General features: G+C 45.3%; 2 protein-coding genes across 3 annotated transcripts in view; one reads left to right on the top strand and one right to left on the bottom strand.

The window, feature by feature from the left end:
- Positions 1–19605, bottom strand: part of cacnb2a (calcium channel, voltage-dependent, beta 2a) — a 53280-nt gene extending 33675 nt beyond the window's left edge. Inside the window, exon 1 of one of the 2 annotated variants that reach the window (XM_056299043.1) lies at positions 19550–19605. In XM_056299043.1, the coding sequence (XP_056155018.1) occupies positions 19550–19552 (3 nt within the window). In that variant the 5' untranslated portion in view covers positions 19553–19605. Of the gene's footprint in view, positions 1–9657; positions 9962–19549 lie in introns of those variants that run through there. The other variant, XM_056299042.1, reaches the window with a different exon arrangement.
- A 5439-nt stretch (positions 19606–25044) lies between these two features.
- Positions 25045–25894, top strand: LOC130129638 (spectrin alpha chain, non-erythrocytic 1-like). The gene is made up of 2 exons (XM_056299228.1): positions 25045–25240; positions 25332–25894. Exons 1-2 carry the CDS (start codon positions 25045–25047, stop codon positions 25892–25894), a joined length of 759 nt encoding a protein of 252 aa, XP_056155203.1.
- Positions 25895–26893: the final 999 nt, after the last annotated feature.

Genomic DNA, 26893 nt, shown 5'->3' with positions numbered 1-26893 from the left:
AATGTTATCCTGATTTGGTTATCTGTCGGTTAGCGAGACGCGTGTCTGATAAGTCCTGTACACTCCATCTTATCGTGGACCACACAGCTGAGAGCTGCTGTACGACGCGTTCAGTGAAACATGAAGTGGGAAGCATTAGATGGGGAGAGAGAGAGAGAGAGAGCATGTCTGTCTTTCACAAGATCTCTTCACCACTCTCATCTTGGCAGTAGTGATTCTCAGTTCATATCCAGATTGCCGTGTGGATTCACTGACTCATGTGAGCAAAGCACTGCAAAGCCACACAGGTCAGATGAGAGTAATGGCAGCGGCTTTAATTAAAACTTCCCATCCTCATGATGAAACTGCCAAGGTTAAAAATAGACCGGTAAAAGATGACTCAAGTTGATCTGCCATCCCCCCCCCCCCCACACACACAGCTGACATGAAGAACTCAAGCGCCTTTGTGTGACCTGTTGTCTTGACTAGAAGGTAAGAAAGGTCAGAGGTCAGCCGGTGGGATTAGGGGTTGAATCAGGCTTGCTGGTTTAGTGACCATCCGTCACTCCCCGGGGGAACACTAACTGGAGATCAAAAGGACTGCATGCTAATCCGTGCAGTTTATCATAACCAATCAATGACATGCCTCCATCTGCCCAGGGTCTTTTCAGCAAGCACGGGTGCGAGGAAATGACACACTGATTTAGCATCATTTCGCATGAAAGGAAGGGCCAGGGGACAATAATATGATTTTAGCTCATTAAGACCAATTAGCCTAACAAGAGCGGTGATTACCTGAACCAGATTATGGTTCGGACAGAGACAGATGGGAACGAATAGGCAAAAAGAAAATGATGTTGTGGTCCGCCATTACTGACAAGATCACTGATGGCCGGAGGTGGAGCTGAATAATCAGATTGAGCGGCAGGAATTCGTCTCATGGTCAACATTTGACGTCAAACTCCTATCGCCACGATTAAAGCAAGAGTTTAGAAGATTACACAACAATATGCTGGTTCTGGATTGTGTGTGTATATATAAAGTATGAAGCCAGTTGTTAGGAAGTAACATATCAGTCACATGTGGTAGATCAGGGTGCATTGACAAGCGCCCTCCGAGCAATAAGGGGCATGCCACAGATGTTGTTAGCATGGAGCCTGGAGATGAGGGCAGCCGAGCTGCGAAGGCGACACTGCGACGTTGACATTGATGTAGACTAAGAGTGACAGAGCTGCCCTTCGGCTGCCTGACACGGCCGACCTCCAGACCAGCCACCACACCTTCAGCGTAGTGAACCCCGCACTGACAGACAACAAGGACTTACACTGGTGCTCACAGAAGGTGAGAATTAAGAGATTGAGGAAGAGTGTGTGTGTGTGTGTGTGTGTGTGTGTGTGTGTGTGTGTGTGTGTGTGTGTGTGTGTGTGTGTGTGTGTGTGTGTGTGTGTGTGTGTGTGTGTGTTTTTAAGGTGGCTATCATGTGTGAGTCAAACAGAGAGTGAGGCAGAGAACAGCTACAATATCCAGCCATCCGTTATCTGAACCGCTTATCCTGCTCTCAGGGTCGCGGGGATGCTGGAGCCTATCTCAGCAGTCATTGGGCGGCAGACGGGGAGACACCCTGGACAGGCTGCCAGGACACACAGACACACAGACAGACACACACACCTAGGGACAATTTAGTACGGCCGATTCACCTGACCTACATGTCTTTGGACTGTGAAAGGAAACCGGAGCACCCGGAGGAAACCCACGCAGACACGGGGAGAACATGCAAACTCCACACAGAGGACGACCCGGGATGATCCCCAAGGTTGGACTACCCCGGGGCTCGAACCCAGAACCTTCTTGCTGTGAGGTGACTGCGCTAATCACTGTGCCACTGTGCCGCCCTAAGAAAGAACTCCTTTATTTTCCAGCCACAATATTTTCATCAATTTTTATTGCTGCAAACACAAGAAGCCAAACTGAAACAAGTTGAAGAAAAGAAAAAGCCCAAGTACCCTGAAAAAACTGACGTGTCAGTACTGAGATTGCGTGATAGGGAGAGGGGAAAAGGAACTTCTCAACTTCACAAATGTCTCCAGTGGCAAGTAATTGTCTTTCCGTTTTCCCCTTGACTGTCTACGATGGGATAATCTCAGCGAATCTTCCCACGGGGAGCTTGTTTATTCACTTCAAACCAGCTATAGGATACGTGCATGACTGAAATGTAAATTTCTCCACTGTCTCCAAAGATTTTAATGGAAACTGAATTCACATTGAGATGGTGACATGGCTAGAGACAAGGAGGACACAAAGAGTAAGATGAACAGGCTCATTGATTCTTTTGTATAGGGGGGTCTCGCTGTGAAACCACAAAATGGCTTCTATGTGCAGCAGTGATGTAGCAGACACTCAACACAAGAACCCCACAAATCACTAAACAAATTACTACTATCGAACGACGGGCCTTGAATTGGTGTGTGTTGGCCTCTCAGAGCCCCTCTGCCTCTCTTATGGTCGAAAGCATACGGTACAAGCTGCAGTTAGTAATCATTCTGCTTGCACGTTAGTCTACCAAAAGGACAGAACGAGTTGTTCCAAATCAGCGTTTATATGGTTAATCAAAACCGCTGGTCATGCCGGGGGAATAACCATGTTTAACTTGTGCTATTAGTATTTACACACAATTCAAAAGGAGCAATGTCCAAGTGACCCATGAGAATGACCCACCAAATCAAATTCTAGGTATGAAAAACAAGACTGGGTCAAAACCCAGTATATGACTGGACCATGTATGGTCAATGTTAGAAATTGTGGCCAATTTGTTACGGGGGTAGTCGGTGGTAGTGTCTATAATGTGAATTCCTGGATATTAAACGTTCATCTGCAAATGTCTGTACTGGTCCCAGTAATATTTGTTGTTAAAGTGTGCTGAAGTAGCATATCACATGACATGGTTAAGCCACGTCTGAGTAAAAAAAAAAAAAAAAAAGGTTATAAATGCAGTTGCAAGGACAATACTTTCCACTCATATCTTGGGATATTTGATTCGGAAGAGAACTTAATTTAATTGCAATTAATTCTAATTATCTGTTAACTTCACTTTCTCTATCTGCGGATGTCCCTCGTCTTTCTCAGACTCACTCTGTATTGAGTGTTTTGTCAAGAGCGACTGTTATTTGGGGCGTTCAGCTGTGCGCTCTCCCTCATGCCTCTTGGCGTATGGAGAGCCGTTCTCTCTCCTACTCTGCTCTATGCTGGACTGTTACAGTGAGTAAGCAGATGTGGAAAGAGCAGCAAAATATTTCAGTAGTATCCACGAGCCGCAATACGTTCTGTTCGTTAGCGTGCGATTAATGTGTGGAATGAGCTGGTACCGCTGCGCCGATTCACTTTGAAAGAGCAGCGGCCAATAGGGGAACTCATAGTTGGTCACCTGATCCAGTGGCCCAATCGCGTAACTTGTTCACTCAGTCGCCCCAAACATGGTCACTCAGGGACATTCATGTTTATAGGGCCGGCCTGCTAGCCGGTCCAGCCAAAAACAAATGAATGGCAGATACATAAGCCGCTCTCTGGTTTGGTGTTTAATATATAGGGATCCTTGCTAGTGCCTCCACCATGTAATCCACCTTTAATGCTACATCACCTCTCTTGTGCCTGTTTTCACCTGACGTCCACACAAACAGCTCTCTCTCTCACGCACACTTGTTTGCTTTTCTCAATCATATCTATTTTCATCCCCATTCGTTTCCGTGTCTCCATATGCTTCCCCTCCCTCTTTCGCTCTTCTCTCCCACTCTTCACCCTTTCTCCATCTCCTCCCCTCCTGCCCAGGCCTCTCTCATCTCTCTCGTATCCTCTCTCTTGTGGGACCACCGGTAGTTTCGGCTCTGCAGCTTTCCTCAGAAAGCAGTGAAGTGTATCTCTGGCGTTCCCTACACATTCACTTCTCATGAATGGCCTGACACGCTTATCCGCTAACTACAAACCTTAATAACCCCTAACCCTTGGACTCAATGAACCCTCTATTTAAAATGCAGAGCATCTGACTGACTAACTGAAAGGAGAGGTGATGGTGGGATAAGGAGCCCATTCTCATCCAACGGTATCTTACATTAATGCTTTTTATCAGTGTTGAGATAGGTTTACCACGATTTGCCCAGGGTATACTGTTTTACTGGATCTGTACCCAGAAAAGAGCATTGCAAAGTGGGTTAACATGTGCCAACATCTAGCTTGGTACTTGTCAGTTGGCTTCTTCAATGTTTTTACCCAGGAAAGGGCCACTCCAGCTGGGGATAAGTACAGCCACCTCCAACCTGGTACTTTAGGCGGCCTTTTCTAAATTTTTACCGGGTAGAAATGTAGACAGACGTATGAGATGTGCCGGGTTAACTGCTACCTAACCGTAGACCTAAATTTAATAACTAGTTAACCTCTACATCATTAATATTCATCAGATGGAAAGTTTGACATGTAAGGGATAATCCACAACAAGGTGTGCATTAACGGCTTTTAATGCATGACATAGAGACAACAAATTTAAAATCCTTTAAAATCCTTTAACAAACACATTAGAGTGGATTATCCCATTTATACCATGGTCACTTACGAAAGGGGGGGGGGGCATTCACTTATTTTTTGTGAACATTTTGGAATTAAAAGATTATGAAGCAAAAGTTAGCAGCTAACTTAAAGCTTTGAATGTTTACTGAGGTTGCTACTTATTCAGCGTGTTGCTATTGTTACATAATAACTTTGTGGTCAGTATCCAAATTTAGAACAGTGTGCATTATATGGTTTTGACGAACCCCCTCCAGCAAATCAGAGACTGGTATTCCATGTGACCATGGTATAAATGGTTATAACGGACACCCTCCAGCCAATCAGAGATTTGTATTCCTTGTGACCATGGTATAAATGGTTATAACGAACACCTTCCAGCCAATCAGAGACCAGTATTCCCTGTGACCATGGTATAAATGGTTTTAGTGCACACCGTCCAACAAATCAGCGACCGATATTCCCTTTGATCATGGTAGAAATGGTTATAAGGAACACCCTGCAGCCCATCAGACCAGTATTCTCTGTGACCATGGTATAAATGGTTATGACGAACACCCTCCAGCCAATCAGACCAGTATTCCCTGTAACCACAGTATGAATGGGTTATAACAAACACCCTCCAGCCAATCAGAGACCAACATTCCCTGTGACCATGGTATAAATGGTTTTAACGCAAACCCTCCAGCCAATCAGACCAGTATTCCCTGTGACCATGGTATAAATGTCTTGATGCCTGCTCAGTAGTCCAGGTAAGAAAATCAAAGAAGGCTGAATCAGTTCATCTGGATACAACGTTTATTGACAGACACGTTTCATCACTCAACTAAGTGACATCTTCAGTCTAAACTGACTGCAGGTATCCCCACCCCTTATAAACAATACAGTACAGTACAGGAGAGCTAACGCGTCAGGCCAGGACTCCACAGTCTACACCCATCTACAGGCCAGTGGCCACTCTTTCAGGATGTCTTTCAAGGATGTGCACATCCTTGATAGGGAGGAATGCTGGTTTGAATGGGGAGTCAAAGAGGCCATCTATGTTAAGAGGGAATGACCGTCCCTGAACTGGGTGGGGGGCTAAGAGTACATCTGTCACCATCTGTGATTGCAACTATTCCCCAATCATCTGTGAATAGTACACATGGCCATCGAAACTAGTTAATGGGTACAGCCATATTTGCATATGTAACTGGTCATTGGTTTCGTCATTACACATCTGTCGCCATCTTAAAATGCTGTGATTGCCAGAATTATGTAATCCTCTGGGGAATAGTGCCCATGGCCTTTGAAACGCCAGTCAAAGGTCACATCCCTATTTACATATGAAACTGGTCATTGGTTTTGGTCGTTAGGCACTGTATTGTACTGTGTTGTTTTTAAGGGGTGGGGATACCTGCAGTCAGTTTAGACTGAAGATGTCACTTAGTTGAGTGATGAAACGTATCTGTCAATAAACGTTGTATCCAGATGAACTGATGCAACCTTCTTTGACATGATATAAATGGTTTTAATACACACCCTCCAGCCAATCAGAGACCAGTGTTCCCTGTGACCACAGTATAACTGGTTTTAATGTGCACCCTCCAGCCAATCAAGAGACCAGAATTCCCTGTAACCATGGCATAAATGGTTTTAACGCACACCCTCCAGCCTATCAGAACCAGTTTTCTCTGTGACCATGGTATAATATAGTATATAGACTACAGGCATGGAAGGGTGCCTTGCATGTCCAATGCTGACGCTTTGCCAAAGTGTTGATATGTGATGCCATGGGATGAGAATGCATTGAAGTAAGTGAGCATCTATGGTCAAAGTGCACATTGTTTTATGACTCAGTCGGCATCATGAGTGAAGAATGACGATGGCCCCTTGTTGCCAAGTCATGTTCTTGTCCTGGCTGACGGACTGGCCGGCTGACGGACTGGCCGGCTGACTGCAGTGTGCTGACAATGAGTGAGCGTGCGCGCACTTTTCTGGGATGCGAGCTCGAGAACGAGTCTGGTGTGATTCATTCTTGTGCTGAGACAGAGGCCTATTTCCGAGCCATCTGTCCATCCTCACCTCATCACTCCAGTTCAACACAACAGTCAATTAAATCATCGTTCCACAAATGCCGCCTTCTCTGTCAAAATCATATGGCAGCAGCCAGACATGAGAGTGGAAAGCGAGAGGAACGGGACTGGGATGATTAGGGAGCAAGTGTCAGCGAGACGCTGAGTGTCTCTGAGAGACAGAGAAAAGAAGTGACAAAAGTGCAAAGAGGGAGATAAAGGTTTGGAGTGCGTGTGCAAAGTGAGAGGAAGTACAGAGGGGGCATGTGTCTGAGTGTGTGTATATATATATGAAAGAGAAGGACAAAGAGAGAGAGAGTAAAAGATGGAGTGGATGGAGAGTTGCGATGGGTAGGGGAGAGGCGGGGTAATGGTCTCGCTGCTGTGGAGAAAGAGGGATTGGCTGCATGGCTGTCAAGGTGACACTGACAGGCCTGGGAAGAAAGTGTTTACCCAGCATTCAGTGAGCCAAGCATCCTCTCCGATGCATTAGGTAAGTGCATTATCCCATCGTGGTGATGGAGTCACTGGCCGTCAGAAAGCGTCGGGGCTAAGGACTAGTTAGACTTAAAAAAAACAACCAAAAAAAAAAACAACAACCACACACTAGACTTAAATACTTATAAAAACAGACATCACACTCAGGCTGGTCTTGGCTAATTGAAGTAGATCCGTTGCATACGGACCTCGCGAGAAGTCGGACGTTGTTCATGTTTCACTTCAGCCGCAATACTATGCTGCTCCACCCCGACAGCGAGATAATCCTGCAGTAACGTGGTGTGTGATGCAGACCGTGGCGTGTGATGTACAGCGACCTCTTCATTGGCCACAATACTACTAATGCCTTCTAAAGCGTATCACCTGGCAGCTTCCTTTCTGGCCATAGCACCCATTACCAAAGAGTGCCCCGAATCCTCCCACTACCCTCCCTCCCATTCGCACCACAACAGGCAGGTGGCTGGTGAGGGGGGGGGGGGTACGGCAAAAGGAGCAGGAGAAAGATGGGTTGGAGGTCGCGGGTGCAGTTGTGTTGCTAGTTTGTGCCTGCATCATTAGTATTGTGGGCGGTAAGTAGTACGATGCGTGAAGCATGCTGGGGATGATTGATGACAGCTTGTTGCGAGAGCAGGACGGGCTATTAACCGTCCTCACTGGGGCAGGCGTACAGTACGGTCCCCGCTCAATAACCGTGCAGCCGGGGACGCACGGCACCGCGGACACACAAATGTTCTCTCGGCCCAATTACGCATTCGGGACTAAGTGTGTGTCAAGAGTTATGACTAATGATGTAAAAGGATGAGGTGAAGTGAGCAGGACAGGAGTGCTCAATACCCCAAGGTTATAGTCCACCTAGTCCTGGTCTTACTGTAAAACGCTGTCCAGCATCGAGACAACGTTCAGGCCCGTTGTAACACATTGTATAGAAAACTATAAGGACAATATCCATGCTATGGTAACTTGTGAGGTAATATCTTGTACTTAAGGACTTCTATCTGCATGTATATATATACGCTGCACAGAAGAGCCCCGTCTTAATTCATTTTTTCCTACTTGAATAATTTCATGTTACAGGTCATGTGTTTGACCAGTCAAAGCGCTTGTATGTGTAAGCTTACTTAACCTAACGCACTCAGATACAGAGACAGACAGACAGATACACAAATTACACAACATCTCAGTCTTGGATAACAAATCGATACGCTGTTGTATCTCAACTCGTAAGTCTACAAAATCAATTAAGAGAGTTCATCGTGTGTGTGTGTGTGTGTGTGTGTGTGCGCCTATGTCGATTCTTTTTCTCCCACACTTGTGAGCATGAAACAGCATCCATGTATAGAATGATTGGCGGACAGCTGCTTCACCCACACACACACACACACACACACACACACACACGTGTGCGCGCCATGGCACCGAATTACACTTACTTTAATCAGCCACAGTTTACTGTGGAAGTCCTTTCAGACTGGTCTCTGGGTGGTGCTTACATATGATGTGAAATATCGCAGCTAAGTGGGTGTAGAGAGGATAATGCCATGTTTGTGTCTGTGAGTGTAGCCGCTACTGTTGCTAGGTCCACTTCTGAAGACTGTATAAGGAAGTGGCTGTTTCCTATCGATGCTAAATGTCTCTCATCAACACAACAGGACAACAAACTTTTGCTCCAGTACCCCACCCCCCCAACACACATACACACACACACACACACACACACAAACATCCCAGAAAAGGACATTTTTGGAATGCTAACTAGAATCTTCCATGGCCATCAAGCACCGTTGCCGGCGTACAAGTTTATTGACGGGCACGCTTCATTCTGGACGTGGTTAAGTCAAAGCAGTCGTGAAGGTTCAATTAAGACAAAAAAAAATAAATTCTCATAAAAGTGGGAAAAAAAATCCATTATGTAAGGACAAAGAGCTGGACTTGTGTTGTTCATGTGTGTTCTCTACCGGTGTGTGTAAGTGAAGGCTTACACAAACCAAGCTCGCCCCAGCGTTCTCTCCCTTTCCCTCCCTCTTCCTCTCCCCCTCTCTTTCTCTCTCTCTCTCTCTCTCTCTCTCCTACACAAACTGTTAATGACTGTCACGACTCCCCGCTAGTAATGGGCTAGTAATGGCCATAGCCATGCAGGGACAGTTGCGGACCCAGCCGAGACCCTGAAGTGAGCCTCGTCCCCGCCGAACCCGCGCCGCAGCACCCTCGTAGCATGCCTCTTGTGCAACAGACTGACCAGCTTTCAGGAAAAGCGATAAGGAATAACAAAATAGGAAGTGCATGATTACGCCCTTTCAGATTTTTTTGCCCAAATAACCACCCCGCTTTGGGACTGCAAAACCTTTTCCTCTTTGTTCAGTGCAGACACACGCAGAGAGAGAGAGAGAAAGAGAGAGAGAGAGGGAGAGAGAGAGAGAGAGAGAGAGAGTGCTGAATCAGGCTCAGACCATACACACACTGTATAACACGAACAGGATATTGCTGGAGTACCGTCATGCATACACGGGAGTAGATTTCATGTATGTGAGTGTGTGTGTCTTCCGTGTGTGTGTGTTGAGGCTTCGGACAAACTCACCAAGTCTGACTCCTCACTTCCAGAGTGATACATTTCTGCCCTACCCAGCCTGTGAGCAGTCCCGCCCGGCAGGGAGAAAAACTCAGCTATCGTCCATCTCCTCCTCCCAGTGTACTGGAGCTCCTACAAACCCCCCCCCCCTCGTCCCAACTCTGAGGAGGACAGGCTGCTTCCTCTTCCTCGTGCCAGGAGTGGAGCGGAGTGGAGAAAAGTTGGAGCGGAGGGGTAAAGTCGGCTCCTCTCTTGCCCTTCTTTCTGTAAGGCCTACTTTAGCCCCAGCTGAGAGGCAGAGAGAAGACGAGCCTCTTTCCCACGCTGGGAGAAAACTCCTTCAGAAAGTTGCGACCGTCCTCCAATCCTGAAAACAAGTCCCCCCCACCATTGCCCCCTGCCCCTCTCCCCTCCCACACAAGCATATATGTACACACTCTCTCTCACACACACACCCACCCACACACACACAGAACGAGAGAGCCAGTTAGGAAGTAGGAACTCTGGCCAATGAGGCCAGCCTAAAAATTCCAGAAAGCACCAAAAGCAGCTGCGGCAGCTTTTTTTCATGCCTGTGCGTGTGTGTGTGTGTGTGCGTGCGTGTGTGTGTGTGTGTGAACGCGTGATCTGGGGAGTTTAAATGTGTTCCACTGTGCCTTGAAGAGGTTACTCTTTGAGAAGCGGAAGGCTAAAAAGACTTAAACTCACTGTAGTCTCAAACACATGTTTCCCGAGACCGACGACGTCAGGAAGTAATTATCTTCCTCACCGTGTCGACGAAATGCCATATTCTCTGGCATGATCGGCCAGAGCCCACCTTCGCAGGGGGGGGGGGGGGAACTTCCCGTTCGGTCTCGTGATGGTGAACTAAAAGCAATTGTGTTTATTTTTAAACGGCATACACGCCGAACGGGTCGAAAATAAAACACTGGGGGGAAATCGCTGGACGGGATTAAGAACAAGCCGAGCAAAGTACGGCAAAAGTGGCGCAAAGTCGGTGTGCAGATCACCACAAAGCAGAACTGCAAACTCTCCTACTGCAAACTCTCCCATCTGGCCGAGCAGGCGAATCCATAAAAATGAAGACGCGTGAAACCGGGCGAAGCAGTCAAGTGGCCGATTTCTGCCCGTGTGCTGTAGCCGGAGCCTGGGTCTAGGGCAGCTGGTATGCGTCTGGAGCCTCCGGAGAGACTTTCTAGCGGTTTCTGCAAGAGAGCGCGTTCACTTCAAAGGGAGTCGCAGATGATCCATCGCTCTATGATTTGCACATCCCACTGGGACCTGTGACGTGTGCGTCCGACTCCTGTCTAGCGTGTCGGCGTTCACGTTGCAGAAGCGGCTTAAAAGTCACACGTTTTTATTAAGAAAAAAAAAACCGGGGGAGGGGGGGGGGAACTCAAGTCCCCTTTGAGTGGCTTTATTATAGCTGCGGTAACGGGGTAAAGTGAACTGCCACAACATAGTCACGAGTTCACAACGTGAAACCATAACTAATCCACTTTTCCTTTAATAAAACAAACAACGGAAACCCAGCAGAGTAATACACAGCGCCGTGGCGAGACACACAAGTCGAGGAGCCTGAACGAGACCTTCGGTTGAAGACGAGGTGGGAGATTTTGCTCAAGTGCCGTGGATCAGACCTTTTGATACGCATCGTGCAAGAGTGCACAAGACGGAATACATGTATGATGCTGATGTAAGCGGTTATTTTCTTGCCCGGTGCGGGATTCGATACGGGGTGTACTGCACCACAAGGCGACATCACTAACCGCTCGGCTAAAGGGTCAGACCCGTTAGCTAAGGGGCTAACGTGTCTTATTAGTAGTTTACACTGATGATGACGATGAAGACAGATACTCTACTGATCCTGAAGGAAACAGGCATTGTTTGTATCAAAACACTGCCGGTGGGCATGTTCAGATCCCATCTTGCATTGCGGTAACGTGCAGATCTGTGTGTACCACGGGGGGAGAACGTGTTTGATGCCTAGCCTATAGCCTAAACCCTACATTATATTGTGCTTGATCTGGGTTAGCCCCGTCCCAAAGTGTCCTCTGTACGTGACAAACTGCAGGGCAGACCGTTATCTTCATTCCTCGACAAAGGTTCAGACCAGTATAACGCACCCGACGAACAGCAAAACAAGAATGTGAGTGTGCTAGTCATATGAAAACATCAACATGGCAGCTGTTCAGTACAGTCGACTATCCCATGATGTATGCTAGGACTGTATTTAAGGAGACTTAATGTCTGTTTTGATGAGAAAAAACTTTTTGCTAAATGCCAATCAGTTAATTCGTCCAAAACCAAAAGGGGTCCAGTCTAGACAAGCGTTCTTATTTTGTAAATCCGGGACTTCATTATGCACTATGGTGTTGAAATAACCATAATAAAGTTTCAGTTTTACACGACACGTCATTTTGTGACAGTAAGTGTTGTTTCAAATGGTGGGTTGCTTTGTTTTGTAGGGCAATCCTTCGTATACACAAAAATTAAAATAAGTCCAAGTACCCAAGTACCCCAAACAAATTAGGCAAAAAACTTCCTTTACTTTGCCCTCCCTCCCATGTTCTCCAGTATGTAGATAGCATAATGGAGTGTCATCCAGACCTAAAGCTATAGTAGCAGCATGAGCTCAAGGTAAGTGAAGTAGTAAACCAGGGCACTAATTAAGCTAAGTGAAGGGGAAAATGAAGGATTTAGAAGGAAGCACTTTCATCACAGGAAATAAATAACATTTTTAAACTGCTAATAAATCGGGCCTAAAATCACAGAAACATTCATCAGTCCTGTGCAGAATAGGACACCAATCCTGCAAAAGCAAGTGGTTTAAATCTCCCATTAAGAATGGACGCTAACATGGGACTATTTAAAATAATGCATTTACCACTATGGATATTCCTGCATCATTTTAAATTATTAGAAATAAACAGCCAAAGCCATATGTAAGACAGGTGTAATTAATTAATGTAGCAGCAGAATGCTTTAGTGCTAAGAGAAGTTCACATGTCTATCTGAAAGAGCTCATTATGAATAGTGACGGATCAATTGTCTTCTGGCTCGCCCACTGTTGGGAAATGAACGCTGCTGTTGCCTTCGGTGTATTGATTTCTATACACGCACATCCTGACGTAAGCCAGCATTCAGCCACAAGCACACAAAGGCTTAACAGGAAATCTTACAAAACCATCACGCTTTATGTAATTGGGCTGTTTGGAATAACCAGTTTAAGTTTAACATCCCTTTGGTTTCCAACGTGGAAATGACTCGAGACTCTGGCATGACATGTGCATCACTATTGAAAGTAGGCTTGCATGAAAAGAGTCAGTGTCGTCCCCGATGCGCTCTGCCTGATCTGGCTTGGTAAGCACTGTATTGACAGTTCAGCCATTTGTCTATCAATCCCCGCAGGGAAATTCGCTCGTTGCTTTCAGAGCGCAGGGTAAGTGGCTGAAAAGCACCACTGGCGCTGGTATGAATTGAGTGTCTTGCTAAAAGACACTTCGGCAAGCAGCACATTTGGTGAGACGCGTGGGTTGAGCCGCAGAGCAAATCTTCTTACTCCTAACGTTTACCGCCCATAGAGTGAGCCAGTGGGTTTCATTGTATTGTTTAAGATTAAAGGAATGGTTTGGATGTTTTTAAAATCTATCCCTAGTACATACTCACTGCTAATTATGAGGGGCCATACAAGCCATAATTCATCCTGGCCCTGTACATATATTTTCACTCTCACACACATACATCCTCCTTTCACATACATGTGTGTGAAATGTGTGAGTGGGGAAAAAATATTTGAGAGTGAAAATATATAAATATGAGAGGGAAACCTACGAATAAACGTATGAATGTGTTAGTTAAAATATATGAATATGAGAGCAAAATGTGAAAGAATGAGTGAAAATATATAAAAATGAGTATAAAATGTTTGAATATGTGAGTTAAAATATATAAATATGAGAATAAAGATGTGTGGGTGTACGAATGAAAATATATGTGTATTTGAAAGGAGACTATGTATGTGAGAGAGCCAGAATATATTATGGCTAGTATGGCCCCCCTCATAGTTTATGGTAGGTTTCATTTTCACAGTCATCCATCCTTTTCTTCATACTGGACCCGCAGCTGCAGCTCCAGAGTTCAGTGCTATTAATGGAGTAAAGACTCACAATCCCTGTTTAAAGCAACAAAAAAAACCCCAAAATAAATTCCACGGTTCAGCCAAGGCTAATAAGACGCTACAGCAGTCTATCATAATGAATTTGAGTGGTCATTTTAAAACTCTGCAATCATTTTTAATGGCCTGTCAATTCTGTATGTTTCCCACTGTGCCACTTCCTGCAACACAGCCTACCAGAGATTACCACTAAGAGTCACTGCATAGCAAGCACTACGAGGGAGTTTAGCAATACAAATGAATGTAAATTTCTAAAAATTCCACTTGAATTGGCATGATAGACTGCTGTAGCATAGTGCTAGCTTTGGCTTAACTGTGAGGTGTTTATTTATTTATTTTTGCATTGAACAGGGACTGTTAATAGCGTTGAACTATAGATGGCAAGATGGAGTTAGGTATCCAGTGGGAAGAAAAGGATGGAGGAGTGTGAAAAAGAAGCCTGCCTATGTACTGCATGAGCAGTGAGTATAAGAGGGACAGACTTCAAAAAATCCGAACACTTCCTTTAAATACTCGGCTTACAGGATGGTCTCCCTCAAAGTGACAGCTGGCCGACATTACACTATTAGTGGCATTTCAATATGTGGCTTATATCAACCATAAAAGTACACATTTCCACATAAACAGCCCAAATTAGTACCTCACCACAACAGCACATACACTTTCCCGGAATACCAGCACTTAAGGACAACTTGCTTTTGTTTTGTTTTGTGTTTTTTTAAGTAATCAGCAACATGTCAACGCAATATCACAATATCAAGCACACGATGATAGTTTAGAAAAAGAAATGCAGAAACAAGAGACAATTGACTGATTCAGGTCTAAACAATCCAGACAAACAGCATTATCTGCGTTTTACTTTCTGTCAATTGTCCAATTATAATAGTCCACAATCCACAAAATTGACATGTTGACATTTAGCTAACTGACAAAGTGAGCTAATGGGATAGAACAGACAACAATCAGGTCACTGGAGATTTGTCTCCTGTCCTCCAAGCAGGTTTCACCCTGCCAAGAATCCTATTACACAAATTAAACTTCCCAAGATGACTTAACATGCGGTCTACAAATCTCAATTTCTCGGCATACCAAAAAAAAAAAAAAAAAATTAAAAAAATCACAACTCCACCAATTGGTTCTCCTCCCATCTCACAACTTTAACATCTCACTTAAATCCAAAATCACACTGAGGAACTGAAAAAAATATCATCATCCAAGGGCGGTCATCCAACTTCAAGCCCACCGCTTCATAAGTACAAGGCCCGTCCCTCAGCCCTCCTGGGACCATGTGCAACCCAGAACATGTTGCAGTAAAGAATAAATAGCAAAGAATCAACTGGCTCTGTTCAGTTCTACAGGTTTTTGTCTGGGTGCTGGATCCTCAAAGTGAATATCAAACAACTGAAAACATGGACGGCACAACAGTGTAATGATTTATTGCTGCACAAAAGTTTTGGCCAGATGCCTTTCCTCAGTGTGAAATTGGCAGTGACAAAACAACAGTTTCCATCCTTGTTAGAGAATACCAACTATGGTGAAACCAATCTCCCAAAATCAGAGTTTACCAGCAGATGAACCATTTAAGACGCGAGACAAGCCAGTCTCACACATCCCAGCTGAATGCCTGAAATGTCCGTGTGAATGCTGATGCAGAACAGGCAGGACTGCATGCATCCTACAAAACAAGTCAGCGGGGAAAGTAGGGATCAGACTGAAGAGTCTGTTTTGGGCCCTCGGTGTCTGTGATTCACGTCTAATGAACAACCCCCCCCCAGAGCCAGTGGCCGGCATCTGACTGGAGTTACCTAGCTACCGCACACAGGCCAGGCCACTGGAGCCTCAGGACCAGGGCTAATTACAGAGAGAGGGAGAAACCACAGTAAGACTGCTGCTCCCACCTCCTTACCGAAGGGCATCCTGCTGGCATGTGTGCCAAAGCAGAGAAAAGAAAACAGCAGACCCATCAAAAAAAAAAAAATCTTAACTATACAAATCAAGCTAATGCTGCTCATCTGTCCTCCATCGTGGATTGCAGAAGAAGAAATAAAACAACACAGCCTACCTAGACTATCAATCTGGGATCGACACAGGAAGCCACAAACTGAACTTGAACACTGCCCGTAGTTAATGGCATATCTCTTGTGAACTGTAATGCTCAGTGTTGCATATAGTTTCAGTAGCGGGTTTCCAGTGAGTTACAAAGAGAAGAACAAAAGAGGACCGAAATTGACTCGTCGATGGTGGAAACCGAAAGCTTACCCATCCCGTGAAGTGCTCGCTCCATGAAACCATGGGCAGCTTGTCGATCATGCCCAGGGGAATGAAGATCATGAGGACAGAGTTGCTGGACCACTAGTGGATGTAAACCTGGCAACTTCTTAAACGCAGACATGGACAACTGTGCTGTGCAGCATGACTGCAGTGTTTGTGTGTGTGTGTGTGTGTGTGTGTGTGTGTGTGTCACATTAATATGCTCACAGAGTCACTTCACGCTGACTGAACACATCAACACGTCGGCTGTCCCACATAGACGTGTAGGGGAAACTTCAGCTGGCAAACTGGCACACTGTTTTGAGCGGCACAGACGCATGGCACATGGCACGCAAACACAGGCAGGGACTGATGCTTACACACTTTGTATGCAAACACACTTCCCTTTGACTTTTATTCACACAGCCGCGCACACACAAACAATCAGCGATTGCCAGTTTCCTCTTTGACACAGACACACACACACATATAGACATGGAAAAACCCTGAATGTGGAAAACAGACAGACAGACAGACAGACAGACAGACAGACAGACAGACAGACAGACAGACAGACAGACAGACAGACAGACAGACAGACAGACAGACAGACAGACAGACAGACAGACAGACAGGCAGGCCCAAAGCAAGAAAGAAAGATGAGAAAACACAGTCACACACTTTGATCACACACTCCTGTCATCTTAATTTAGCGGTTTGATCCGAGGCCCATGGCCTGGTCATCTTTAATTAGCTAACATGAACAGAATAAGAACAGAAGACCTGTGAGATAGTGGGTAACTTAAGGACAAAAGACACGTGTCTATAAATATAACACATCATTGTACAACACAAAACAAACACACACACACACACACACGCACACAAAGAGCAAGCAAGCATGTGAGTGAAAGAGAGAGAATTATGAGGTCAAGTTGCAGGATTGTTTAGGCACACGACCACATTTGATCAACTCCTGATCAGCTTCACAGAAAAATAAAAGAATGCCCGGCCAATTTACAACGAGAACCAAGAAGCAGCTCTGTCTGAGATATGCTCATGTCTTCAATCACACAATAAATAAAAGTCCTTCACTCACATGCTTAATTATTAAAGTTAACCTCTGGCATTTTTCAACTTACGGCCTATTTTGCCATCAGTAGGAGTCAAAGTGAGCGATAGGCAGCTTAATCTTTTAAACTGATTCGGTACTGAGCAAGCTAGCATCAGCTGACCGCTATGAGTCTGTTCTCATCCCCGTCATCATATATTGACGCCACCGACAAAGCATCGATATATTATGCAGAAGGTATCCTTTAGCATCTGTATGAGATACGGTTGGTTAGCCATTAACTAACCTTTGCCATAAACTTAACCACAGCCTACCTAAACCCTAACCTTATTTATATGTTCCTGTCGAAGCCGTAGGTCAGTCTGATTTCAACTTCACTTAAAAAGAAAATCATGCTTTATTCCCCAACCCTTGGTGAAGTACTACACTACCCACAATCCTACATCGAGTTCCACCAATCAGAGACGTTGCTGTTACAATGGAGATGTAAATCACGCCTAAGTTGCAGGGTCAGAAGCCAGAACACAGTGGCTAGCAGCCTGCTACATCACGTTTTCTCGGTCAGACATGAGGAACTTTTTAGGGACAAGGAGAATATAAATCCCCAAACACTATAAAAAAAAAACATAAAATATATGAGAAAGCTACTACTACTACTACTACTACTACTACTACTACTACTTTCGGCTGCTCCCGTTAGGGGTCGCCACAGCGGATCATCCGTTTCCATTTCTTCCTGTCTTCTGCGTCTTCCTCTGTCACACCAGCCACCTGCATGTCTTCCCTCACCACATCCATAAACCTCCTCTTTGGCCTTCCTCTTTTCCTCTTCCCTGGCAGCTCCATATTCAGCATCCTTCTCCCAATATACTCAGCATCTCTCCTCCACACATGTCCAAGCCATCTCAATCTTGCCTCTCTTGCTTTGTCTCCAAACCGTCCAACCTGAGCGGTCCCTCTAATATAATCGTTCCTAATCCTGTCCTTCTTCGTTACTCCCAGTGAAAATCTTAGCATCTTCAACTCTGCCACCTCCAGCTCCGCCTCCTGTCTTTTCGTCAGTGCCACTGTCTCCAAACCATATAACATAGCTGGTCTCACAACCATCTTGTAAACTTTCCCTTTAACTCTTGCTGGTACCCTTCTGTCGCAAATCACTCCTGACACACTTCTCCACCCACTCCAACCTGCCTGCACTCTCTTTTTCACCTCTCTACTGCACTCCCCGTTACTTTGGACAGTTGACCCCAAGTATTTAAACTCAGATGTCTTTGTCACCTCCACTCCTTGCATCCTGACCATTCCACTGTCCTCTCTCTCATTCACGCATAGGTATTCCGTCTTGCTCCTACTGACTTTCATTCCTCTTCTCTCTAGTGCATACCTCCACCTCTCCAGGGTCTCCTCAACCTGCACCCTACTCTCACTACAGATCACAATGTCATCCGCGAACATCATCGTCCATGGAGACTCCTGCCTGATCTTGTCCGTCAACCTGTCCATCACCATTGCAAACAAGAAAGGGCTAAGAGCCGATCCTTGATGTAATCCCACCTCCACCTTGAACCCATCCGTCATTCCAACCGCACACCTCACCATTGTCACACTTCCCTCATACGTATCCTGCACCACTCCTACATACTTCTCTGCAACTCCTGACTTCCTCATACAATACGACACCTCCTCTCTCGGTACTCTGTCATAAGCTTTCTCTAAATCTACAAAGACACAATGCAACTCTTTCTGGCCTTCTCTATACTTCTCAATCAACATTCTCAAAGCAAACATCGCATCTGTGGTGCTCTTTCGTGGCATGAAACCATACTGCTGCTCGCTGATCGTCACCTCTCCTCTTAACCTAGCTTCTATTACTCTTTCCCAAATCTTCATGCTGTGGCTGATCAACTTTATACCTCTGTAGTTGTTACAGTTCTGCACATCGCCCTTGTTCTTGAAAATCGGTACCAGTATGCTTCTTCTCCACTCCTCAGGCATCCTCTCACTTTCCAGGATTGTGTTAAACAATCTAGTTAGAAACTCCACTGCCATCTCTCCTAAACATCTCCATGCCTCCACAGGTATGTCATCAGGACCAACTGCCTTTCCATTCTTCATCCTCTTCATAGCTGCCCTCACTTCCTCCTTGCTAATCCGCTGAACTTCCTGATTCACTATCCCTACATCATCCAACCTTCTCTCTCTCTCATTTTCTTCATTCATCAGCCCCTCAAAGTATTCCTTCCACCTTCTTAGCACACTCTCCTCGCTTGTCAGCACATTTCCATCTCTATCCTTGATCGCCCTAACTTGCTGCACATCCTTTGCAGCTTGGTCCCTCTGTCTAGCCAATCGGTACAAGTCCTTTTCTCCTTCCTTAGTGTCTAATCTGTCATACAACTCACCATACGCCTTTTCCTTTGCCTTTGCCACCTCTCTCTTTGCTTTACGCTGCATCTCCTTGTACTCCTGTCTACTTTCTTCATCTCTCTGACTATCCCACTTCTTCTTTGCCAACCTTTTCCTCTGTATAATTTGCTGTACTTCCTCATCCCACCACCAAGTCTCCTTGTCTTCCTTCCTCTGTCCTGATGACACACCAAATACCTTCCTAGCTGTCTCCCTCACTATTTCTGCAGTGGTTTTCCAGCCATCTGGCAACTCTTCAAAAATATATGAGAAAGCATTAAAGAGAAAAGCAGAATCAACTTTGTTGGCCAAGTGTGCATGCGCACAAGGAATTCGACTCCGGTACACAGCAGTTCCCAGCACTTGCAGACATCACTCACACAGAAAAAGAAGAAAAAAAAAAAAAAGAGAAAGAAAGAAATCGAGCAACAGCGTGGCATTGGAGGCAAATTATCTAGCAGTTGAATGTGTATGTACAATTGTACATTTGTATTGCATATCTGGTTTAAAGAGGTAGTGCACATCATATATATGTACATGAGACATCTTGACCAGAGGGGACTATTTACAAAGTGTCATATTTACATAATAAGTGTCTATTCCTGCACCAACTGTTAAGCGTTCATGAGAGAGATGGCCTGTGGGGGGAAAAAACTGTTCCTGTGTCTGGTGGTTTTGGTGCTCATTGCCCTGTAGCACTTGCCAGAGGGTAGGGTTCAAACAGACTGTGTCCTGGGTATGGGGGGGGGGGGTCTGTGCTGATTCTGCCTGCCTGTTTCTGGGTTCTAGATGTACAAATCCTGCAGGGTGGGCAGGGGAGTGCCAATGATTTCTTCTGCTGTCCTTATGCTGCGTTCCATTCAAAGTGCGAGGCTGGAATTTCCCAGTTGGAAGTTCCAATTTCTGACCTCCAAGCATTCCAGGTGCACGATGCCAAACGTAAACAAAAAAAAACAAAACATGGCTAACTGATAAATTGGTGTTTTTATTGGCAAGTGTTTAAACAACTGAATTGTCAGCACTGCAGCCTCCTTGCATATGTAAACGAAACAGAGGAATAACTATTGTGCAGAGATAACTTCCAGAGATTGTTTAACATAACCAGCTACTTAATAACATTGTCAACATATTGACATCAGTTTACATGCAGAACAGGTTTTACTATAAGATAGTATGTATTATTGTAATTAAATACAGGCAAATATACTTTATGTTGCCTTAGTTGATAGTTTACCATTAACACCGTGCGCCTCCTTGGATGCTGCCATTGTTGTGTGACATCAGATAACTGCTTCTCCATGAAGTCGGGGTAGATGAATTTACCCTGAGTTTATAAGTAGGAATTCCGACTGAGTGGAATTCCGTTGTACTTTTTCTAGTAAGAGGTCGGAAAATCTCGATTTCCGAGTGTCCTGGAAAGCAGCAATACTGTTTGCCGCAGTCTGTTCCTTTACCGTTTTGTTTCTGCTACAAACCAGATCATGATGGATGTGCACAGGACAGATTTAAGTGTAGAACTTGCTCAGCAGCTCCTGTAGTTAACCAAATTTCCTCAATTGCTGTAGAAAGAACATCCTCTGCTGGGCTTTATTGAGGATGGAGTCGATGTTGGACTCCCACTTCAGGTCTTTGGTAATGGCAGTTCCCAGAAATGTGAAGGTCTCCATGGTTGATACAGAGCTGTTGGATATTGTGAAGGGGAGCAGTGCTGCGGGTTGTCTCCTAAAGTCCACTGTCATCTCCACAGTCTTGAGCATGTTCAGCTCCAAGTTGCTCTGACTACACTAGAACACAAGCCGCTCAACCTCCTGCCGATATGCAGACTTGTCGCCATTCTGGATAAGTCCAATGACTGTAATGTCATCTGCAAACTTCAGTAGTTTAACAGCTGGGTCCTTGGAGGTGCAATCATTGGTGCAGAGGTAGAAGAGCAATAGGGAGAGGACACATCCCCAGGGAGCACCAGTGCTGACTGTCCATATACCAGAAGTGACTTCCCCCTGCCTCACCTGCTGTTTCCTGTCTGTCAGGACAGATGGCGGGGGGTACAGTGAGCTGGGACAGTTTGAAGGAAAGGATTTCTGGAATGATGGTATTGAATGCTGAGCTGAAGTCCACAAACAGGATCCTTGCATATGTCACTGGGCTGTCAAAGTATTGCAGGATGTAGTGCAGTCCCATGTGGACTGTATCATCCACTGACCTATTTGCCCTGTAGGCAAACTGCAGGGGGTCCAGCAGGTGTCCTGTGATGTTCTTCATGTGGGCCAACACCAGGTGTTCAAAAGTCTTCATGACCACAGACGTCAGAGCGACAGGCCTGTAGTCATTCAGTCCTGTGATGGAGGGTTTCTTTGGAACTGGGATGATGGTGGAACGTTTGAAGCCGGCGGGGACTTCACACAGCTCCAGGGATCTGTTGAAGATCTGCGTGAAGATTGGAGCCAGTTGGTCAGCACAGGCTTTAAGGCAGAATGGGGAGACATCATCTGGACCCAGTGCTTTCCTCGTCTTCTGTCACTGGAAAAGCTGGCTCACATCCTCTACAGGTATCTTGAGTGCAGCCTGAGTATCGGGGGAAGAGTAGGAGGGTTGCCAGAGGTGTGATGGGGCTGTTGTTATTGGGCTGGAGTGAGTGGTGTGTGTGAATTTGTCTCTTTCAAACCTGCAATAGAAGACATTCAGGTTGTCAGCCAGGTCTTTGTTTGCCTCAGCATGGGGGGGGGGTGGTCTTTGACAATTTGTAATGTCTTGAAGGCCTCTCCATACTGACAAAGGGTCGTTGGCTGAAAACCTGTTTTTCAGCTTTTGATCTCCCTTGTCATTGAATTTCTGGCCTGCTTGTACAGGGCTCTATCCCCACTGTAGTAGGCATCCTGCTTTGCCTGCCAAAGTTGTCTTAGTTTGGCCGTGAACCATGGCTTTTTATTCCCAGAAAGTTGAATCAGTTCATCTGGTCACAACATTTAGTGGGAGAAACGTTTCATCACTCATCTGTGTGACTTCTTCGGTCTCAGCTGACTGCAGGTATCCCAAGACCGAAGAAGTCAGGTAGATATGAGTGATGTAACGTTTCTCCCACTAAACGTTGTGACCAGATGAACTGATTCAACTTTCTAGGATTTCCTTGCCTGGATCATTGAGCATGCATCAAGACATGGCTTGTTATTGTTGTATGTGCAGAAGGTCTTGGTAGACATACACATATCTTCACAAAAGCTGATGTAAGCTGTCAGTTAGTTTGTCCAGGTTGCCAGTTGCAGCTTCAAATACACTCCAACCGGTGCAGTCAAAACAGTCTTGAAGTCCCTGCTTTGCTTCGCTGGTCCATTTCTTCACTGTTTTAACTACAGGCGTTGCAGATTTTAGTTTCTACCTGTAGGTTGGAATAAGATGAACCAATCAGTTATCAGAGTGCCCCATAGCTGCTTGGGGGACAGAGTGATATACATCTTTAAGAATTGTGTAGCAGTCATCCAATGTGTTATTTTCCCTGGTGGGACAATTAAAATGCTGTCTGTATTTAGGTAGTTCATGGTTTAATTTTGCTCTTTAAAGTCCCCAAGGATTATGAAAAGTGAGTCCATATGTTTTTGTTCCAAACCGGTAATCTGGTTGGCCAGGGTTTGCAGGCCTGGGGGTGGGATGTAAATATCGACCAGGATGAAAACTCCTGTGGTGAATAAAATGGCTTGCAGTTTCAGGCTTAACGCTTAACACTGTGGCATCTGTACACCAACCTTTGTTTATGTAGAAGCAAATTTCTCTGCCCTTCACTTGTATGTGATTGCAAAAATTGGTTGAAACTAGTTGGAAGTGAGGAGAAAGGGATTTGATTACATCCTTTGCAATGCTTAATGTGATTGTGGCAGCTGAAAAAGTCCAACTTGCCAAAGCCAATGATGGTGCACTTTTACACCTCCTCCATCACTATCTGGTACACTGCTGCCACTGCCAAGGACAAGGGCAGACTGCAGCGTATCATTCGCTCTGCTGAAAGGGTGATTGGGTGCAACCCGCCATCCCTCCAGGACCTGTATTCCTCCGGGACACTGAGGTGAGCAGCAAAGATCATGGCTGACCCTTCTAATCCTGGCCATGGTCTCCTCAAAATACTTTTCTCTGCAAGAAGCCAAGGTCTATAAAAACCAAAACCTCGTGCCACAAGAACAGCTTCTTCCCTACAGCCATAGTAGGCCTTTCAGACAAGCTCCCAGACACCCAAAGATTTTGACACTGCCTACCACCCGTCCCACCCCCTTTTATCTTCCCTACTGTGCGCTCTGTATATGGACACCTTGCATAAACTTGCACTGCCCTGTAAATAACTCTTATTCTGTAAAAAACTCCTTAAAATTCTCATTTAACCTTTTTGTAAACACAGCTCCTGCTTTTCCCTCTTGCGCCAACATACCAAAACAAAGTCTTTTTTCTTTTTTTTGGGATCTTTTTTTGCCCAATTGTATCCGGCCAAAAGCCCCACTCTTCCAAGTCGTCCCGGTCACTGCTCCACCCCCTCTGTCGATTCGGGGAGGGCTGCAGACTACCACATACCTCCTCCAATACATGTGGAATTGCCATCCGCTTCTTTTCACCTGACAGTGAGGAGTTTCACCAGGGGGACGTAGCGTGTGGGAGGATCACACTATTCCCCTCAGTTCCCCCTCCCCCCTGAACAGGTATCCCGATCGATCAGAGAAGGTGCTAGTGCAGTGACCAGGACACATACCCACATCCAGCTTCCCACCTGCAGATACGGCCAATTGTGTCTGTACGGATGCCTGACCAAGCCGGTAACACGGGGATTTGAACTGGCGATCCCCGTGTTGGTAGGCAATGGAATAGACTGCCACGCCACCCGGACACCCATACCAAAACAAATTCTTGTATGTTCTTGTACTTGGCAATAAATATGATTCTGATGAGTAATTCATTTTGTCTTAAAAGACATCAAGTACACAGTCTTGTACCTTTGCCTTTTTTTCTGTTTATCAAATAAGTTTTTGCTGAGAATCAACTGTTTTATTTAAGATACATCTTGTAGCCAGTTAAATTGGTTAAAGACTTAAAGCTAGAGTGTGGGACTTTTACACTTAAATAAATGATATTCAAGCCCTTGCCAAACAAGATCACACAATGATAATTAAGCCAATGATAATCACTGCCAGGTAAATCTCTCTGTATTTGCAGTATACTGCAGTTCTAAATCTGGTGTCTGTGGTAACATTCTTGTGCAGCATTCACTCACTGGCACACCGGAAGTGGTGCATAGTGATGCGTTTTATGTTAACCATCAATGATTGCTTTTTTCTCACATTCTAATCAGTAGTGTTTATTAAAGCACACTGCAGTTGGTGTCACAAATATCACTGTCACTAATAGGTTGTTAAATCCAGCCAGAGTACAGACTAAAGCAGCAAAACAATCCCCATGGAAGGAGTGGAACAGTCGCTGGCACTCTCTGCAACAGTTGGCTGAAGAAAGAAGCAATATGCTGGGGAGTGCCCATGAGGTGCAGAGATTCCACAGAGATGCGGATGAGACTAAAGAATGGATTGAGGAGAAGAACCAGGCTTTGAACACTGACAACTACGGCCATGACTTGGCTAGCGTGCAAGCTTTACAGTGCAAGCATGAGGGTTTTGAAAGAGGTCTTGCAGCCTTGGGTGATAAGGTTAACTCTCTTGGTGAGACAGCAGAAAATCTTATTCAGTCTTATCCAGAAGCAGTGGATGATATTCAAGAGAAGTGCACTGAACTAAATACTGCCTGGAACAGCCTGGTGGGACGTGCTGACCAGCGCAAAGATAAGCTTGGCAACTCCCTTGACCGTGCAACATTTCCTGTCTGACTTCAAAGACCTAATCTCTTGGATCTATGGCATCTGTGGACTAGTGTCATCAGAGGAGCTGGCTAAGGATGTGAGAGGAGCTGAGGCCCTTCTGGAGAGACACCAGGAACACCGTACAGAGATTGATGCCCATGCAGGTACATTCAAGGCCTTTGAGCAGTTTGATCAGCAGCTACTAGCCCATGGTCACCATGCTAACCCAGAGATTCAACAGAAATTGGAGGCCCTAGATCATGAATGTGCTGACCTCGGGAAGGCCTGGGTGCAGCACCGCATAATGTTGGACCAATGCCTGGAGCTCCAGCTTTTTAACAGAGACTGCGAGCAGGCTGAGAACTGGAGGGGAGCTCGTGAAGCCTCCCTTACCAGTGATGATAAGGGTGATTCTCTGGACAGTGTAGAACTTGTCATCAAGAAACATGAAGATTTTGACAAGGCTATCAATGTGCAGGAGGAGAAGATCGCTGCGTTGCAGTCTTTTGCTGATTAGTTGATTGGTGCTGACCATCAATGATTGCTTTGCTAGAGCTGAGCTTCCATGTGATGAAAGTATTCAGGGGTAGCTGCCAGAAAGCTTCTGAGCTTGGAGGCTATGGCGGAAAACCTAAGAAGCCTCCAAGAATAGTTTCTGATGCTCCAAAGAAAAAGAAACTTGGTGTTCAGAGGAAGGATTAAAGTAAAAATAAGAAAGCGATCAACGGTGAGGACAAACGCAGATAACCATTGGTGTAGCTTTTCCTCGTCGGAGAGCGCTGAAAGAAGAGAAATAATTACTCTCACTGCCAGAAGGGGGAGACAAAACATTTGCACTGCAGGTTTAAAACTCTAATAAAGGGATTTTATGAATGGGAGAATGAATGGGACATTTACCTCTGAAACCAGGGCTGCTAAAAAAGCGGGTGGCCACGTTTCAGCGCTATTACCCCAAAGAATTAGGCTACATTGCAGCTTAGTGCACAACAGTCAGTTGACACCACAGTTTGCACAGATTAAAATCAATTTAAAAGATTCAGCTACCCATCACTTCGTTCAACTCCCAACAATAGGAAAGTAGGGCTCAGGTTAAATAAAAAATACCAGCGTTTTCCTTTAAACACCGCCAGTTTGGTGTGCTTTGCTGTGGTTATCACAGGGTCCAGGCGGAGGATCCTTTGATTCAGAATCATCTGAACATCAGAACGGTTGTCCACTGTGTAGTCAAATAGACTGGTGGGACTTGGTACTGTACTGTACAACACAGTAACACCCACATGGGTGATTGCTCCATGTTCACTTGATCCCCTGACTCACTTTGTCATGATTGCTTCTCTCAGTAAGGAGATTTAAATCGGCCTCGGCCTTCTCACCAATCCAGGATTTACAGAGGAAAAAAACCAAACAAACGGCTGACATCCTCTGCACTTTGGCTGTCAAAACTAGTCTTTCTAAATAAGTTATGGCACACTAAAGGCTATAAAAATAAGAGGATTGAACTCTATTTAACACACTT

The sequence above is a fragment of the Lampris incognitus genome, chromosome 19, assembly GCF_029633865.1.
Source record: "Lampris incognitus isolate fLamInc1 chromosome 19, fLamInc1.hap2, whole genome shotgun sequence".
NCBI classification, from domain to species: Eukaryota; Metazoa; Chordata; class Actinopteri; order Lampriformes; family Lampridae; genus Lampris; species Lampris incognitus.
This window is presented reverse-complemented; position numbering and strand designations above follow the sequence as displayed.

Excerpts from the sequence above, each read along its gene's own strand:
- LOC130129638 (XM_056299228.1), top strand. The coding sequence starts at position 25,045 with ATGCTGGGGAGTGCCCATGAGGTGCAGAGATTCCACAGAGATGCGGAT. Across the intron at positions 25,241-25,331 it reads TGATAAGGTTAACTCTCTTG|CCTGGTGGGACGTGCTGACC; the intron begins GTGAGACAGCAG and ends TGCCTGGAACAG.